The sequence below is a fragment of the Hyposmocoma kahamanoa genome, unplaced genomic scaffold, assembly GCF_003589595.1.
Source record: "Hyposmocoma kahamanoa isolate Upper Pololo Valley unplaced genomic scaffold, ASM358959v1 94, whole genome shotgun sequence".
Classification (NCBI taxonomy): Eukaryota; Metazoa; Arthropoda; class Insecta; order Lepidoptera; family Cosmopterigidae; genus Hyposmocoma; species Hyposmocoma kahamanoa.
In genome coordinates, this window is record NW_020654878.1 from 11,834,020 (window position 1) to 11,854,321 (window position 20,302).

A 20,302-nucleotide genomic window follows, 5' to 3' on the forward strand; every position below is an offset into this window, starting at 1 on the left:
TTTTTTAATGTTGTAGATAAATTGACTCGTCGCGAATAGAATTTGTGTCAACGACAATAATTAAATTTTTGGAAACTTTGAATAACGAACAATTTTAATTGGAAGCAATTAGAAGTACAAATCACGTATGGAGTCACGATTACAGGATGGTATGCACACCGCGATTACGTTCATAATCCTGTATTACGTGGCTGACAGCAAGGCGGACTGCAATGCAGGATAATGAATCACCCTTCCCTCATTTTGTTAATGTGCCATTCACCACCTGCATGGCAATCCGCCGCACCGGTAAAACACTGCTCACACACTATCCTGTGCGTGGCCCACGTATGAAATCTCGCAGGACACATTGCAAGATGACTTGCACGCTGGTACTACATTTATAATCCTGTATTACGCGGCGGACGGCATGGCGGACTATAATGCAGGATATATGTGTTGTGGCTGTGCTCAATAAAAATTCAACGTCTTTTATTAGCAAATGAACTACAAATGGTTTAAGTGAAAGTGCAAACATGAAAAATTACTCCCGCCGCTTAAAAGACTATTTCAAAAATAAAATCAATCAATAAAAAAAAAAACAAGTCCTTTTTGCCATTCTTCACATACAACAAAAACACAATAGAAAATTTTTAATGAAGTGATCTCGAAAACTAAGACTTATCCAAGCCAAAAATCCCAATAAAATAAACGCCTCATCACTATGATTTTTTTTTTTATTTATTAAGGCTTTGGCAAAGCTTACAGCTTACAACAATAATATAGAGGCGTGCTACTATTACTCGATTTCTTCTAAAATTATCGACTTAGAAAAAAATCAAGTTTTTTTTTCATTATTTACTTACGCAGCACCGTCTACTTTATTCTATTTATTTCATTCATTCACTGTCAAATCGCAATAAATCATTAATGTCCGTCACTGTGGTCCGTCCGCGCTTTCGAAGGAAGCTTCACGTGTACTATCAAAGCCTGCACGATTTCCACACAGTTTTGAGCTGAGTTAAAATGCCCACTCCAGACAAGATTTTAATGAGAAAAATAAAGAAAAGAGAGAAGAAGAAGTTGAAACTAATTGCACAGAAAACAAACGGGACTGAAAAAGGTAACCTCTTCAACATTATGTGGTGTGTGTTTAGCTGTGTTTAGCACGTGTGTAGAGCAACAATCCTTTACTTTTTTTATTTTAGAAGAAGACATTTCAACTAAAGAAGTGGAGAAAAGACCACACGATGATAGCGATCATAGTGAAAATACAACACCAAAAAGTAAGTAAGCTGGTTGAAATAACCATGTTACATTTTTATTGCGAAGTTGTAATAATTTTTTTTTTATTATTTCAAGACGTCTTCATAGTTGGAACACGAAGCAAAGGGACATTTGTGGTTAATAAACATTTTTGTGCTATTAAAAAAAACCAACTTTAATGGGGTTGTATTTATGGAAACATGCTTATAGACGCGATGATAGACTAGTTTACTTAATACAATAAGTTAAAATACCTTTTAAAAGAGACAATGCATTGGTAGGTGCTGCATTAAGTGTAAAAGTAGTGCAGATTTTGTATTAATAGTTTGTGACATTTTTAATGAAATTAGAAAAGAAGAAAAAGAAAGCTAAAGCAGTAGAAGAACGAGTACAGGTGAAAGACGAACAGCAATCTGACAATGAATCCAGTCAGAATGACACTGATAACGAAGGCGATAGTAAACCAGGACAGGAAAATCCATGTATATATAATTTTCATTTACTATGTTACTTATACTTAAACACACACACCCATACCACCCCACTAGGGAAACCCTGTGTTGCGGGTGCCATGGACACACATATGTACAACCGCTAATCATGCTCGAAACTCCCCAGAGAAATAAATGTAGGCCCTACAAATATTTCTCCTGGCCCAGATTAGCATGGCAACCATTCGGCCATGGAGGTAGTTCTGCAAATACTGGATAATCCTGTATATATTCTGCAATGTAAATCCTATCTACTCACATTCATAACAAACTCAGTCATTGATCAGGTTATAGTGATTTTGGTTATGTGATGATGTAAAAATATCACAAAACTGTCCCCAACACTTTAAAATTACTTTCTTGCAAACTTAAAAACCTGTTACTCAACTGCTATCATTACTTAAATCATACCACAATATTGTATACCTGACATTTCTTTGACATAACATATTGTGTAATGTTGATGAAATAACACTTCAATTGCTATGCCAGTGGAATTTACGTTTAAAGTAATTAATAAGAAAGATATTACTGTTTTGCTATAATTTATTTTAACTTTGACAAGCAAATGGAGTATGTTAAATAACATTATTATATTTTGTATAATATATCAAAAATCAAAAATCATTTATTCTCAGACAACTACAGTCCATATTTTACAGTTATAATATTGGCTAAGATAATTCAATATAATAAATATATTTGAAAAAAGTTCTATTCATTCATTTAATTCTCATTTTCATTTATTTATTCATTTCAGTGCCTGGTTCCAGCTTATGTCTGGGCATACTATCAGACCAAAAATTTACTTCTCTAACTGGCAAAGTATGTGAGAACACACTCATGGGCATCAAAGACATGGGTTTTACAACTATGACAGAAATCCAGGCTAAAGCAATCCCTCCTCTTCTGGAAGGCAGGGATCTTGTGGGAGCAGCTAAGACTGGTTCAGGAAAAACTTTGGCTTTTCTTATACCTGCTATTGAGCTTATCTATAAGCTGCAGTTTAAACCTAGAAATGGTAAGAATTTTTAGCTAACACTTTTATGGATGATATATAATGACTTAATCTGTTGTTGTAGTTGTTGTAAATTTATAACTACAAACAACTATTCTGTCGCCATTAGTTGAAAGTGCACTTGTGACAAAATCTCGAAACCAAGAAAATATATCTAAAGAAATTAGTTGAGCTTGTGATAAAATCTGAGAAAATAATTATGTTTAAACAAATTAAATTTAAATATATCCATTTTTCTCTTGCAGGGTAACTTCATGCCTTATCCACTCAGGAAAAATAAAAATAGTTACAGATCAGCCTTTTTTTAAAGATCACGGCAGTATACATAATTTTGTTTTAAATGTCACCTTTTTTTTATTAACTGTGGCTGTATTATAAGTTAACATATTGTATTGCAATGTTTATAATATGTTCAAAAACTTGGTCTGTGAAACTTATAGTTACTTTTTTTACTCTTCATTGTTAGAAAAAAGACTGTTCAAAATAGACTTACTTCATAATTGAAAGAAATCAAATTTGTTAAGGCAATTTTATTTAAATGATGACAAAAGGCGAATGTGAAAATTAGACTCCATATTTCCACAGTACTGAATGCAAATAATCAGTAATAGATTGAGTCTCCAGTGAAAACTGTTGAGGCACATTTGTTGTTGATTATTTGTCTACACTACAGGAGTGTGTCTAGAGTCATTTTATGAACTCAGAATGGATATCTGATCATTTATTTTCATTCCAGACAGTAACAGCTTGTTTTTACTGTAATTTTAAGGTTCTAAGTTAAATTCCAGGCACAGGAGTAATAATCCTGTCTCCAACAAGAGAATTGGCAATGCAAACATTTGGCGTTTTGATGGAATTGATGAAGTATCATCATCACACATATGGGTTGGTTATGGGAGGCGCAAACAGGACTACAGAGGCAACAAAATTATCTAAAGGTTTAAAAACATGTACATGCATTAATTATACTGTGTGTGTGTGTGTGTGCTTTAATTAAGTTCACTAGGAACTAACTATAAACCTTAAATAATAATTTTAATTGATACTAAACTATCTGGATTCTAATATTAATCTTATCATATTCAGGTATAAACATTGTAGTAGCAACACCAGGCAGACTGCTGGATCACCTGCAGAACACTCCAGATTTCCTGTACAAGAATCTACAGTGTCTCATTATTGATGAAGCAGACAGAATACTCGAAATTGGATTTGAAGAAGAAGTCAAGCAGATTATTAGATTATTGCCTAGTAAGTATCAACAAGAACATCACTCAATAGTACCAACTCAACCTTTGGTTTTTCAATGCTTCGCTCTTTGTCTAATACATTGAAAATTGCTTCCTGCCAATTAAACTACGTTATATAACTAGGAGTGCAGTCTACTCCCTGATTAGCCGGAAAGCGCTATCTCTTATATTACTTTTTGTAATTTTTTTTTGTATTTTCGCACCTTCAAAAAGAAATCTTTTTGAAGTTGTTAAAACTTATTTATACGTATTTCTGACTAATAGATTTATTGATATACCTAAATTAACCATAAATTGTACCATTATACCTATTTTGTGAGATACCGCTATTTTTTTAGGTTTCAAAAATTGAGAAATAAAAATACTTCTTAGTAAAATGTTTTAAACTAGATAGCTCTATGTTTATTATACCATTAGATGCGAAATTATTATAGCTATTGAATGGTTTCTTTAAAAACACAACACAAAAAACAACTAAAAGGTCGTATCTCAGAGATAGCTCTTTTCGGCTTAGCAGAGCGGTACAGACCGCACACCTCTTGGAAGAATGGCATAAGTGGAGTTACGTCAAAAACGTTTATTGCTCCATTAGATACAGAAAAATGTAACCCACATCCTCTCCAATTCTATTAACTCTATCGACTAATACTGCAGATAGAATTATAAGAATTGGACAGGATATGGGTTATATTTTTTTGTATCTAATGCAGCAATAAACATTTTTGACGTAACTCCACTTATGCCATTCTTCCATGAGGGTGTCACAAGAATGGCGAAAAAAAAATCAGTCATACTTCTCCCTTTAGTCGTGCTTACCAGCCCTTTAACGTATTCTACTATTTTGATGATGCTGTTTAATACAAGAAAGCGCCATATTTTTAGAACGCCGCCAAACAATGATGTTCAGTGCAACTCAAACGAAGAAAACGGAGGCACTGACAGCGTTAGCCGTCAAACACGAGCCGGTTTATGTAGGTGTGGATGACAATAAAGAACAAGCAACTGTCGATAGTTTAGAACAAGGGTTAGTATTTTTAAATACTACTACATTACTTCTATATTCTATATAAAGTTTTGATGCAACAATTCTACAACACAAAAAAATTATAAGATACTGATAGATAATGGTCCGCACATTCCACCTTTAGTGCATTGGTGGGAGAAGATTTCATAGCCCCTGTTTATAATTCAAAGAGATTTATATTGTACTTTGTCTAGATCTTTTAAAGAGGATTTTTGGCAGGGTTCTAGTAAAAAGGAGCTATAATCTAGATGAGCTCGAATCAGAGCATTGTACAAAAGCTTCTGAGATTGAGGGTGAGCACCCCACCATGTTCCAGACAATGATAAACGTGTGAGATGTGATGGGCGCCTGTCATTTTAGACTCCACCACAACTCCAAGAAACCTGGCTTGATTTTTTAACAGGATAGATTGGTTCTTGACTCGTAATTAATAATAATGTGTTCCTTCCACGGGAAAAAACTACTGCATTACTTTTTCCGACCGACAGCGAAAGGTCGTGGTCGGTTAGCCAGGTATGCAGGTAGCTTAGAGCAGAATTGAGGTGGGCTGACATATTTTCGATATTGTTATCCGAAATTTATAAGGCCAAGTCGTCAGCATACTGGAAGACGTCGCATAATGGGTTAAAAGACTGCTCAAGGTCATGTGTGTAGAGGCTATAAAGCAAGGGACTAAGAACAGATCCCTGTGGAAGGCCTCTCCAGACAGTTCTTGGTGGTAAAAGGGAGTTGTTAACACTGACTTGCATTGAACGGGCAGAGAGGAGATTAAAAATTATATAGATAAGCTTCACAAGTATACTCAGATTAAGCATCTTTTGCCTGAGTACTAGAAGCAATACATTGTCATACGCTGATGACACATCCAAAAATATCCAACTATATGTCCTCGTTTAGACAAGCCAATCTAAATGTCTGTCAGAAAAATACTGAGGCTGTCCATGGTGCTCAAGCCCTTCCGGAAACCACATTGACTTTTAGCGACTAAACCCCTACTTTCAACTATCCACTCAAGGCGATTTTTAATGAGATGTTCTAAGACTTTGGCTAACGTGCAAGAAAGAGCAATGGATCTATATTCATTAGGGTCATTACTAAGTTTTCCTGGTTTTAATATGGGTATAATGATTTGGACTTTCCATTCATCCGGAGGAATTCCCGTCAGAAAGATGTTATTAAGAATACTAAATAATAAGTCTGGTTGAATCTGCTGTTAACGATAAAATAATATGGTATACCATCAATTCCAGGGGCAGAATCTTTGAGACCGTTTAACACTGTCGAGAGTTCCTCCCGAGAGAATGGGGAGTCAAAAACTGAGGTTAGAGATAGAGTAGGGGACGTGGACAAAGCAGTTTGTTTTGAAAATGATCAAACCACTTTGAGGTGTCATTCGATGAGAATATACCGGAACAGGATGTAGAACCCCTAAATCTCCTGACATTCCTCCAAACCAAGGAAGAATGAGATCTTGGAGAGAGAGTTTCACAAAATCTACGCCACCCAACTCGTTTTCTCACTCAGTACTCTTACAGCTTTTGCTGCAGCCGCACGGTATTTTATAAAAAGGGATTCAGTCATTGTTAGCGCGTATGCACATTCTGCTGTTTTCCTATCCTTTCAGACTTCAGTGCATTCGGAATCCCACCAAGGTGGAGATGGGGAGTTACCCTTGAATACATTTTTGGTGGGGAGGCATTTATCTGCTGATGACAGCAGACAATTTCTAAAATCAGCATAGACTGAGCGAAAGTTTTCAAGATCAGCCACAGGTAGGTGTTGTGTTGTGGTCTAAAACACATTTATATTTTGACCAGTCGGCCTTTGACAGGTTAAATTTTAGTTTAGGACGAGGAATATTCTGGGTATTCGAACGGTCCGCCCTGTGCTCCGGAGCTAGAATAACAATTGGAAAATGGTCACTGCCGTGAGTAACCGGCAGAATTGTCCAGATGAGTTTGGAAGAAAGTGAGGGGGAGCACAGAGAGAGATCCACGGCACTTCTAATATTTTGGGACGGATAGACTCTACGCGTCGGGGAGCCATCGTTGAGAAGGCAGAGGTCATCGTTTTTGCAGATGTCCAGGAAAGCAGAGGATAAATAATCATTGTAATATGAGCCCCAGGAAATGTGGTGTATATTAAAATCCCCTAATATTATAAGCGGGGGACTAAGGGAAGCGACAATATCCGAAAACTCAGCAAGGCATGTAAGGTTAGGGTGAGGAATGTAAACCGACAGAAACGTTATGCGTTTAGCAATTTGGCAGCAACTGCATTAATGTGTTCGCTATGAGGGGAAAGGGAAATCTGCGAAAAGGTTATGGCTGTTGACACTAGGATTGCCGAACCTCCTTGCCCGTCTGTCCTGTCATCGCGGAGACACGAAAAACCTGGAAACCGTACTCGATCGCCTGGTTTACGTCGCATCTCCTGGACTGCGAAAACGTCAGGAGAGTATTTATTAAGTAGGAATTGAATTTCGTTTTCTTTATTCCTGCTGCTGCGACAGTTCCACTGGAGAATGAGAGCCACTGGAGCAGGTGAGGTGAATGAGCCGAGACAGTTGATCTATGAGGTTGTTCGGTAGGGGGACGTCACTAAAACGCCCTAAGAGATTAATGATGGTCGAGAGGAGAAGAGAAATTAAATTATCGTTAGGCATTGAGGAGTTATTTGGGAGTGCACATCCATTTCCCAGTTGAGAACTAGGAGACATAACTATGTCTCTATGAACTTATTGCTTATACTCTGGACTAGAAGCTGGGAGGGGTTGGTGCCTGGGAATAGCTACTGTTTTGCGGTAGGAAGTGTGTTGGGGAGATGGATTGGGGGGAGAAGTATAGTGAGGGGTGGGTGTAGGCTGATATTCATTTAAATCGAACCTCGCTGTGTCAGCAAAAGATCTTGGCACTTGGGTGAATCTGGCAGATGCTTCAGAGTAAAAGGTATTTTCTTGGGACATGACCACTTATTTGTTTCTGCCTTGATTGCTTAGGGCAAGAGGGATGTCGGTGTAGGTGGCTTTATGATATCCAGAGCAGAGTAAACAGGTTGGTGTTTCCTTGGTGCAATGTAGGCCTTCATGAGTTTGTGCACAAATAAAGCAGCGAGCCTCCGATCTGCGTTGAGTTTAGATGTGTCCAAACCGGCAGCACTTATTGCACTCAATTGTGGGAAGCACATATGTTTCCACTGGGAGGGAGGTGAAAAAACAGTACACATGGGAGGGAAGTTTTTGAACTGAGAAGGTTAGTACCACTGTCTGGGTGGGAACCCATACTGGTGACCCATTACTGTCATGGGTTTTCCTATTAAGTCTCCGTGCCTTAACAATAGAGCCATAACCAGTCGGAACTTCCCCTACTTCTACTAATTCCTCCAGTGTCTATTCAACTGGAACTTGTCGGACAATACCCATTCTAGTTATGCTGTAACTTGGGATAATCGCTTCATATTTGGCTGGAGAAAGAGCTGGGTGGTAAAGGAAAGCATTAGCATCACTGAAAGTTTTGAATTCAAGAGATATTGTATTTCTGCCAACACGTTTGATACCATCTCTGACAATATTTTTAACATTGTTCCTAAACAAAAAATGGCCAAATTTAATGGGGCGTAATGCGGTGCCGGAAGAGGGGTCCGATACTGTTTTGCTCACATGTACAATGAATGGGGCGATATCATGTGCCATGTATTTGTTTTTGTTGTTTAAGAAGTTTGGGTTGGTAAATGTAAATTGGGTGGACGGAACAGACTGTGAGGTATTGGTTTTTTTTTGGGAAGTTGAGATGATTACACGTCAGTGGGGGCTCGTTTCCTACTTTGGATGATCTTATCTACTTCCATTACCTCAGTCTGAGATTGCGAAAACAGCCGAGGAGATGACTGAGCACGTGGCTCAGCATCGCCTCGCCCCGTATCGGGAGGATCAGACATTTACAACTATAAGCTTAATTTTTTTAAGCTTTAACTTACCAATACAATTAACAACACTCATAAACTACTTAAATAGACACATAAAATAAGTCAACAGGGGATATGAAATAAAGAAATTAGCCAAAAAACGCACTAATTCACAGAACACCTTGTAGCTAACACTCAACAGCAGAGTCCAAAAATAGATGTCAAAATAAATTCTAAAACCATCGAGTTACTAAAGAGACGAAATAAGGGCCATATGTTCCTGGTAACTCATTAGCGATACAGCTATTATAAATATCAATTGCACTGAAATATAAACAGGCCAACTATTGACCTGTGTGTATGTCTCCGTATATTCCAAAAAATATCCTGTATTTATTGCAATAAAGATAATATCTCTAACAGTGCGGTGCTGCTCTATTCGGTGGTGTGGGAAAAACAGTAAAACATCTAATTACAAAACAAACGGAATCACATTTCATCGGTAATTAAATATTAAATATGTAATTTTTCAATTTTCGTCCATTATAGCAAAGCTCAAGTTAACTGGTCGATTTGAAGTGAAACAGTTGACGACACCCGTCAAATCTTTCGAACTCAGGCTGGCCAATCGGAGCGCAGTTGTCACAGTAATGATATGGCAGAATAGTTTTCAAACAATTTAAATGACATTTCGTCTCTATTTCTGGTTATATACTCGATGTCCAATACTAAAACAAAAAACGTCATGTCGAGAGAATATAGAATATATTCATTAATATTATGGATTCGTCAACAAATTACATGTATATAAACTCGTCATCAATTAATTATTAAGTATTTATAGTTTTGTTCATCGTGTTCATTTGGAGTGTAATTGTTGAAATATATTTTTAAATTATTTAATTATTTATTTATGTATGTACGTACTGTTCAATTTTATAATAGCATTTAATAGTTAAATATTTTAAAGAACAAAATTATCATTTGCTTCGTTTTTTATGTCAGGCGGTATTTTTTTGTATATTTTTATTGCACGTTAATATGGGCTGTTTTTGTACTTTTATAATTTTGGTTTGGGGAGTTCCAGTTGATTACTCCTTCTCAATCTCTCTCTTCTCAATCTCTTTATGTATTTAAATTCTTGTAAATGCTTCCTAATGATTATATAATAATTCAAGTATTATGATAATTCAAGTATGTATAGTGAGGGGAAAGTAAGGTTTTGTTTAATAAAGTCGGCAGCTATCTTGAGGCGCTTTTCTTTTGCATTACGAAAATATCTCCTTTGTGCGTGATACTACTACCCCACAGCATGACGCCGTATTGGAGCCATGCGTAGGCGTAGGCGTAATAATAGGTCGCAAGTGCGGCTTTGTAATTACTGTTCGTTTTTAGGAGTGCTAATGCGTAGGTAAATGATGATAATTTTGTTTGTAATACACCTGTATACGTTTTCCAATTTAGATGGGAATCAAATGTTTATACCTAATAAATTAGAGTTTTCAACTTCGTCAATCTTTAACATAGTAACTATAGTTTTTAAGTCCAATTTTCCCGTTTCGTGTGGCCTGAATTGAATAAGTCTAGTCTTTTTTAGGTTCACATTGAGATTGTGGTCTAACAGCCAATTTTTAACTGAATTAAAAGGATTTATTATATTATCAATACTATCGTCATCATCCTTACATTTAAATAGTAACGATATGTCGTCAGCATACATTACACATAAAGTGTTCAATATTTGTGACCGTCAGGATGGCTGGTCGCCTGTGGCGCCTGGCACTGAGTGTATATTCAAGAATTGTTACCTATTTGCTACCTTTTCTAAATAGTTGCTACCTATGATATATTCTGAGAAATTAAAAAAAAATGTTGACCAGCCATTCTGACGTCAGGATGGCTGGTCGCCTCTTTGTTCAGCATGAAGGGAGCAGATTTTCCAGAAGTATGTATTACCAATAATTGCTACCTATTTGCTACCTTCACGAATTAAAGGTATACGCTTCATATCTACATTCATTAAAAAATATAACCGATTGAAAATTTTGCGAAAAAGTGCCTGGCTAAACTAAAAAAGCAAAAATTTTTAGTGTTTTATTGCCATAATATAAAGGGCAGGCGTTCAACAATTACTTCGAGGTGAACTAGTCTGGTGAGATTGCTAATGTATAAAACCGACAGGGTAACCATCATAACGCAATATGTGTGTCATTTGTCATAAGTGGATCAAATTGTTTTAGTTTGATTTATCTGAGGATTCAAAGGTTTTGCTATTACTAATATTGAGTTTCATATTTACGTTTCTGGTTTAAGTAGTGTTTGGTGACAATGAAAAGAGGGAGGAAGGTTGTTGTGCCATAGGTATCATATATCATAGGTAGCAATTATTTAGAAAAGGTAGCAAATAGGTAGCAATTCTTGAATATACACTCAGTGCCAGACGCCACAGGCGACCAGCCATCCTGACGGTCACCAATATTTCCGGTAGATCATTTATGTAAATAATGAGTAAGATACAACACAAAACACTGCCTTGGGGTATAGAGCAATTTATGGTTTTGGTGTTAGAATAGATTTCATGTCTTTATCCCAATATTCGATTTCCACATATTGTTGTCTATTCCGCAGGTAAGATTGTGGAACCATCTAAACACTCTTCCTCTTACGCCGATGTTATGTAATTTCTGTAATAATATTTCATGGGATACCATGTCATAGGCTTTGGACATGTCGAGTAATAATTCTACTGCCCAATTACCATCATTTATAAAGTTATACGCTTCCTAAATATATGTATGTTCGTAGTATATTAATGTTCGTATCTGCACTTATAATCAATGGCCGGAGTTCATGCTTCCTTATCGCACTCGCTACGGGAATAATTTACTATCTCTATCTTTAATTAGCAGCCGTTATTTGTTAAAATTAAGAGAAATACGTAACATACTGCCTTTTTTAACCGAGTTCGAGAAAAGGAAGAGGTGCTCAATTATATTATTTTTCTTTTATGTATGTTAAGCGACAAATCATCATCATCAGCATTTGTGAGCCGCTTTCGATGATTCTTTTTTTGTTGGAAAGAGAGTACCTCAGTAGTGGTCCTATTCGAATTTGAAGAAAATATTCCACCTCAAAGGGTGGCCGTAGGGGATGAATCCGGTCTCGCACACTTTTCGGTAACCGACTTCAATAAAACTTGGCAACTAATAGTAATTCCACGAACTTGGGGCCCCCAACCGGGCCTCCAACCGGGCCCCGCAACCGGGGTCCCAACCGGGCCCCCAACCGAGTCCCCAACCGAGTCCCCCAACCGGGCCCCCCAACCGGGGCCTCCAGCCGGGGCCTTCAACCGGAGCCTTCAACCGGGGCCCCCAACCGGGGCCTTCAACCTGGGCCCCCAACCGGGGCACCCAAACGGGGCGCCCAACCGGGGCCCCCAACCGGAGCCTTCAACCGGGGCCCCCAACCGGGCCTCCAACCGGGGCCCCCAACCGGGTCTCCAACCGAGTCCCCCAACCGGGCCCCCAACCGGGGCCTCCAACCGGGGCCCCCAACCTGGGCCTTCAACCGGGGCCCCCCCAAACGGGGATCCCAACCGGGGCCCCCAGCAGGCCCCCAACAGGCCCCCACAACCAACGGTCTAACTCACCCCCATATGCCCTATAAATTTATCATAATTGTCAGTTTTAATTGTTAATTGTTAATCAAAAACATTGAAAAGATTGAAAATTGATTAATTGTTAATTGTAGATATTTGCGATTAACGATTGATCAATTGTTAGTTGCGAGAACCGCAATTAACAATTGATTAATTGTTAATTGCGGTTCTCGCAATTAACAATTGATCAATCGTTAATTGCTGTTTCGCAATTGACAATTAATCAATTGTCAATCTTTAATTGCCAGAACAATTAAATTTTGCCCAACACTGGTACACATACATAATTTCTACATTATATTATAAATAAATTTTTCACATTGATCACACAAATAATACTGGTTGTCAAAAATGTTATACCATTTTAGTTTATTTTGCTTACAGATATATAGTATGCCCATCAGAGAAGCGTATGATGGTTCTGTTCACATTCTTAAAAAAGAACAGGAAGAAGAAGGTGATGGTCTTCTTTTCCACATGCATGTCTGTTAAATACCATCACGAACTCTTTAACTACATTGACCTGCCTGTCATGTCTATTCATGTAAGTTGTACATATGTATCTTTAGTACATAAATTAACGAGGTCAGTTTGATAAGTCCGTGACTTTGAGAAGAAAAACTATTTTTAAATTATGGTTTATTTTTTAACTCTATACACCTTGACCAGCGATATCCCATATTTTTCAACCTATCAAAAAATATTTTTTGTCAAACTGAAAAATAAGCCTCTGGTTCAGCTATCACTTCCTCATTCATTCAAACTCATTGATGCAAATAGGTAAAAAATCAGATAAGGCAGCTTACCCGCTTATAAGTAGGCATGAATGAAGCTGACCACGATAGTCAGACATGAGGGAACGAGAAGACAGAGTGAAAGCGATTACTAGCAATTACTAGCAGAGATGGACAGTGGGTTAAAAACCGATCAACCCGTTCGGGTTTTAACCGAGATTTAACCCAAAGCGCCGGGTATTAATCGGGATTTTACTAAAAAATTTCAACACATTTGTGCCTAAAATTGTGGGCAAAATGGCGAATACGAAATTTGGTACAAATTTCGATGAAAAAATATTTTTTAGACGGATTATTTTTTAAAAAGAGGCAACTCTATACCAACCTTGCAATGTTGTTGTTGCTGTGATTAGATTTTTTTTATGGAAATCGATTAGTGTAAGTACGTGATAACGAATTTTCGTATAGATTCATTACAATATTATTATCTATTCAATAGAAATGCGAAATATGTAAGCAAGCATAAAACATTTTGTAATAATACATTTGAACAAAAGTCGGTTTACAAATATTTAGTTGTGAATAGCTTTTACCCTCGATTTCGGGCATTAATGGTTTGGGTTAAAACCCGGGCGCTTGCCCATCTCTGATTACCAGCCATTGTTTACAATGGCTAGTAATCACGTTGAATCAATGTTATATGGCTAGAGTTTAGTAATCTTGTACACTTGTTCATGACTCGTTCCAGGTCTTTCTTCGAAAGTTTTGATGAAAATTTTAATGCTACTCCCAATTGGCTTTATATTTCATAAACTCATGTTTACAGGGCAAACAACAACAAGCGAAGCGTACAACAACGTTCTTCCAGTTCTGCAACGCGGAATCCGGTATTTTACTCTGCACTGACGTGGCTGCCAGAGGACTCGATATCCCTGCTGTCGATTGGATTGTGCAGTATGACCCGCCGGATGACCCAAAGGTGTTTAAATTTGCCTAGAACATTAAAAAAACATACCAAGAGGATAGGAACAATCTCAGGTGCATTATCTACCATGTGCTCTGCATTTATTTCAGACGTCAAAAATAACTAAACGCTATTTAAACATATTATAATAATAATCCCGCATCACATGCAAAATAGGCGCTTTGTCGTCCAGTTGCGGATATCAGCCCGTTGCACCAAGTACCAATAATCCCGCATGACGAGGGTCTCGTGAAAGCCGAAACCGAGAAACGCCGGAAGTATCTCGATCTGGCGCACGAGATCACCGACATGTAGGATGTGGCCTCCACTGAAATAATCCCAATTGTTTCATCCACAAACGGGTTATTTCCAGTCTAGCAAGGCCGAAGGCATTTTGAGGCGGTTGGTTTTCTGTGGCGTGTCGCTACTAGAACAAATGCATTAGGCGGTTCTGCTCGATACAGCACGTATTGTTTGCCGGTTCTTGAACCTGAACTCCTGAATCCGGCCGACTGTGCTATTGCCGGGAAATACCGCCACTCTCATTTAAAAATTCTAAATTAATCTTTTAGGCTTTGGGATAGGCGAGAGTTTAAAATAATAACGCACACACTCATAGCCCTGCACCGGGAAAAGTCTGTATCGCGGGAGCCATGGATATACTCACATAGACAACCACAAATTACATCCAAACTCACGAGAGAAATAAATGTAGGTCATACAAATATTTTTCTCGTCCTGGGAATCGAACCTGGGACCTCTGCGTGGCAGTCCAGCACGGTGACCGTTCGGCTACCGAGGCAGTTATATATATAGGTATATACACTCGCTCTGTAACAGACATTTTATTAGTTCCTCCCTTTCTGGTCGAAACCCTTGTATCGTGCAAATAAAAGGATAATAAAAATTCAATAATAGCGTCAGAACCTCTTAACGAAGGGATCCGTGGTGTGGGTAAAAGAAGTGGTGGTGGAATGTGCATAACATTGAACTGAACCAACTTTTTGACTTAATTGTAAGCTATCACCACTAGACGCCGTGAAAGGCGAATGAGGTTGTAAAACAGCTTTACTTCTTGCAAATCTAGTAATAATTTATGAAATTATAACGATATTTTTGTAGGAATACATTCACCGGGTGGGCCGAACAGCGCGAGGCCTCGGCACAAGTGGGCACGCGTTGCTGTTCTTACGACCTGAAGAGCTCGGTTTCCTCAGATACCTCAAGCAATCCAAGGTCACACTCAACGAGTTCGAGTTCTCTTGGAATAAGGTTGCTGATATTCAACTACAGGTCAGCATAAATAAATTCAGTTCGTCAACCCGTATAACGTATTTAAATGTTGGAAAGGGGTTTGTAAATGTGGATTAAGAGCGATTGCACACTACGTTCGATTCCCATTAGTTCTGCATCCGAAAAATGCGTCCGTCAGGATGGCTGGACCAAACGAGATATACAAATCAAACTGTGCTCATTATTTACTACCTATTTTCTGCTACTTAGTACCGTTATTGACATATTTTCTACCTGACGGAAACAATAAAACACAAAATAATTAACAAACGGAAATATTAAAGATATAGTGTTCAGCCATTTTGACGTTAGGTTGGCTGGAACCCTTTACGTTTTTCATGGGTCCAGCAGTATATATATTTTTATATATATATAACTATTTACTACCTAACTTCTATCTAAACATAATTTTTTCACTATTTTAGGCACCTATAAAAAGTTCTTTAAAAAAATCAAATAAAAACTCCTTAATAATAAAAATACCTTTGCAGGCGCTTCGAATATGCCAACAATGGTTTCTGGATTATCTTTGCAAGCAATATTTTGTAACCATTAATATATTAATTACTAGTTGAATTCACTATTACAAATGTTAATTCCATTTGTAAGTATTAAGGAATGCGAATGAATTATAATCAGTTATTTATAAACCAATCCGAAGTGGGTCAGAGTTTTTAGATTTGTATAGTATTAGATTTGGAACGAATAAGAATCGGATGCAGTGCGCCAACGCACTAACACATTTAGTGTGTATATTTAGTATAGCGTGTGTATTTAGTATTACAGGCACATCTCAGGGTGACGGCTGTGCTCCTTAGATCTTTGTGATTGACTGCTCTGAGTGACACTGCAACTGTTGTGGACAGGCGTGTCGCTTGTCACCAGGTGCACGACTTGTTCGTTACATGTTATCATTAAAAAAAATGTCTTCGTCGAGATCGTTAGTAAATGAAATAAAGCAAACACGATGAAACTTTGATTAGCTGTCACAGTAAACGTAAAACAATATGTAATGCCATTTTAATGTTTTTAACCATTTGAGTCATGCCAGACTTTCTAATTATTAAGTTGACTAATTAAACATGTAATTTTACAGTTGGAGAAACTAATATCAAGAAACTATTTCCTCAACACGTCAGCTAAGGAAGCGTTTAAGAGTTACCTTCGTGCGTATGACTCGCACCACCTTAAAACTATATTTGACATCGATACTATAGACATGGCTAAGGTATCAAAATCTTTCGGTTTCACTGTACCACCTGCGGTCGAGCTCAAAGTGGCTAACAAAGGACCTCCAACAAAAAGAAAAGGTGGTGGTGGATATGGATACTTCAAATCCCTAAACGCACCTGGGAGTTTCAAACAAAAGGCGGAAAAAACAAAGATATATAGACAAAAAGGCGGAAACAGGAAAACCATAAGTTAAAAGTTATAATGTTAAATTTGATTAATAAAAACTTTTATTTTAAAAATATTTTTACTTTAATTGATAGAAAGAATAATTGATAGAAGGAAAGAAATAAGGTTTCTATATAGAAATAAAGTGATAAACGTATGTCACAACCAGAGACATATATCTAAATAGGCGCCGCAAGTGTACGTATTTCGCGTGCCCAAAATAAGTGAAATTCATTAGTTGTCGCAGCTATACACTTTAGAACGCGCTCGACCGTTATAGTAGATAAACACCAGTCGAAAACGCAAAAAAATGTATAATTGTGCCATTATAAATTGCAAAAGCACCAATACTGGGTAAACGGAGGGATTTTGTAATCAGAAGATGTATAATTTATTTTAAAAACTATTATTTTTGATTTGTATGAATTTCGAGAAAACAAATATGCAACTAGGGCATGCAAAAACCGAGTGATTTTGAAAACCGGTTTTTTCGGATATTAAGTCTCGGCTATCCGGTATTTCCGGATATTTTTCTATTGCCACCCAATTAATTGTTTAAAAGCGTCAGAAAACTAAAAAACATCAAGTTTGGGGGTTGATGTTGCTCGCTTCCGTAGGTTTACCCTCGAGACCCTACAACTGAACCCTAGGTGGTGCTAAAGAGCAATAACTACTGGTGGTTCGCTTCGGGCGAGTCTAGTCACCACCCTCCCAACGCAGTCGAGTTGCCAAATGGTTTTCCACCTTCTCCTTTCCCTCGTACGTAGGCTTGGGTTCGACCCCTATGTTGTGGATATTCCAGATTCGCACGAAGCATTACGCTTCCACATTTATATGGCGAACGGCTATAGAGTGGAATTGCCTGCCTACAGACTTGTTCCCTGAACGCTATAACTTGGGCCTTTTCGAGGCCAAAGTAAATAGGCATTATTTAGATGTACATGCTCCACCATCGACCTCATCGCCACTTTCCATCAGGTGAGATGGAGGTCAAATGCGCACTTATATATCATAAAAAAAGTGTTTTGTAAATTATTTTTTATAGAATTCACATGTAATGAAACCAATAACGTCTCGAATTATAGTAAAAAAATCAACAGCAATACGAATACCGTAAAAAAATATACGTATTTTAGAGACAAGCAATTAAACATCTTCGTTTTCATAGGAAATGAAACTATTTTCCGGATTTAAATCGCGTATATTTGTTTTTTCAAACAAACCGACGTTTCGGGCCCTTTACAGGTCCCATGGTCACGGTTGACTGAGGTGGTAGTCTTTAACCAGTTATGTCCACTATTAATGCAAACCTATGCCACCCTATTTTTTCACTATAGTTACAATAGTTATTAATTAAATACCTTATTTTTAATTTTACAAAGAAAACATTCCAATTTACGCTAGTTTTACAAATTATTTTATTGAATGAATATTTGTGTAACAATTGCGTTAACCTAAGAACTCGATATCTTCGTTTTCAGTCTGATTCTCTGGTCAAGATTTTCCAACATCTGAGAGAAACGACTAATGATGCTCATCATAGTTACCCAGCGGCGCAGCTAGTTATTCTGAGGAATGAAAGAATGGTTGTGCCCATACCAAATGACCTAAATATGCTGGGAGACAGACGCGAAAATTGACGTTGACGCTAAGCCTTTCCCAGCTTGTCAGTAGCGCCATCAGGATTCCAGATGTTAAGTGTCATACGACTAATTGCTCTGTCTATTGTCTTTTGAAACCTCTCCCACCCGATTAGATGGCGGTATGAAGCGGACGTGGCGAAACAGGTTAGCAGATTGGGACGCAATGCGATTTGCTTCATATCCCTGACAGGGTTGCTTCAGTTCAGGGAACTCGTCGAGCTGTGCTCATGCTGTGTCTTGCGTTTAGGTGTGGAGTATTACATACCATACTCTGATGTACTCAATAGACCCCAAGCTCGTCCATGTTTTAACGCTGATTGTAGTTGTACTGAAGTACAAAAACAGCGTATGCTCGACAGCGCAAAGCTCCGAATGCTCTGAAACTGAAGAATTTAATAAGACAGCCAAGACATACAAATGAGCGTTATGCCAAGTCAAGTTCGACCATGTGTGCCGTAGAGGGTGATCTTCTTGTGTATGCGTTTCACACGTGGAGCGAGACTATAGGAGAGGAAGGAGAAGCACTTGCAATGTCTTGGAATATTTCTAAAGCCTTTGACAATATCTGGCATGCAAACCTTAAGCAAGCTTCACTCTTACGGGCTTTCCAATGTCGGATTTTTTGAGTTAGCGTTCGATTCGATCTTACTACACTACATTAGGCGATAGAGTTTCGGAGTGCGCCAGGGTTCCGTACTGTCCACAACTCTCTTTCTGCCGCATATCAATATGTTAATTCCAGGTATACTGATTACAGCGCAGTTGTAGATAGGTACTTTATCAATGCAAAGGTCAGTGGAAAAAAAATCCAGTCTTGTCCAGAGTCTATGATTAGTCATTTGGATTTGACACTTCGCTTGTCTCTGATTGGGGTGGTGTCAAACTTATAAAATGGAATGCTCTAAAACGCAGGCGTGTCTATTCTGCACAAAATGGAGCTCCGACTATTTCTGATATATCCATATCGACAGCCGACCATCGCCAGCTACTTGGAATGAACCTGTTGTCCAGACTGTTCTTCGGCAGATGCATAGAATCCATGGCCAAAAATGCAACCAAGAAGCTTGACATCCTTTTCAAGGTGAGGTGTTACTTCACACCGGGACAGAAGATTCAAAAAAGCTGTACCAAGCACACATCCGGTCGAATATAGAGTACGTTGCCACCTATGTGATAGTTCTGCTGAATACCAACGAGCCGCCTTGGATTATGTTGAAAAGCCTGCCAAGAGGATAGGTGACTCGGATTTGTTGCTTTACTGCTCGCGCACTTCCCTCACCTCTGGCTATCCCAAAAGTTACCCGTCTCCGTCTCGAGGACGCTGTCGCTGTCTTGTAGTTAGGTACCTAAATTCCTAGCATTTAATTAACGTTTATTTACCATTATTAACTAGGATACAATGATATTATGAGTTACAAACTTAGGTTTTAATAAATGAAACTATTTTTCCGGATTTGAATCGCGTATATTTGTTTTCTCAAACAAACTAACGTTTTGGGCCCTTTACAAGTCCCAAAACAAATATATGCGATTGAAATTCCCTATGTGTAACAATCGCGAAAACCTAAGAACTCGTTACGTTTTAATAGTTAAAAGAAACCGAAAATCCCGAAAAACCAGTTTTTCCTTTGCTGAAAACCGGATTCCAAAATAGACGGTTAACCGGTTATTTTTTATGGTT

At 38.0% G+C, this 20,302-nt stretch overlaps 1 protein-coding gene across 1 annotated transcript; it reads left to right on the forward strand.

Annotated features, from left to right (window-relative positions):
• Positions 1–919: 919 nt before the first annotated feature.
• On the forward strand, positions 920–17,006 carry LOC113238013 (probable ATP-dependent RNA helicase pitchoune). Its single transcript, XM_026474730.1, has 11 exons — positions 920–1,102; positions 1,188–1,265; positions 1,596–1,727; positions 2,497–2,757; positions 3,543–3,692; positions 3,841–4,005; positions 4,887–5,028; positions 12,974–13,133; positions 14,150–14,302; positions 15,410–15,580; positions 16,677–17,006. Exons 1-11 carry the CDS (start codon positions 1,006–1,008, stop codon positions 17,004–17,006), a joined length of 1,839 nt encoding a protein of 612 aa, XP_026330515.1. The 5' UTR covers positions 920–1,005.
• The last annotated feature ends 3,296 nt before the right edge of the window (positions 17,007–20,302 follow it).

Coding starts and splice junctions, on each gene's coding strand:
- LOC113238013 (XM_026474730.1), top strand. CDS start 1,006: ATGCCCACTCCAGACAAGATTTTAATGAGAAAAATAAAGAAAAGAGAG. Junction 3,693..3,840: donor GGCAACAAAATTATCTAAAG/GTTTAAAAACAT, acceptor TATCATATTCAG/GTATAAACATTGTAGTAGCA. Junction 4,006..4,886: donor GATTATTAGATTATTGCCTA/GTAAGTATCAAC, acceptor CCATATTTTTAG/AACGCCGCCAAACAATGATG.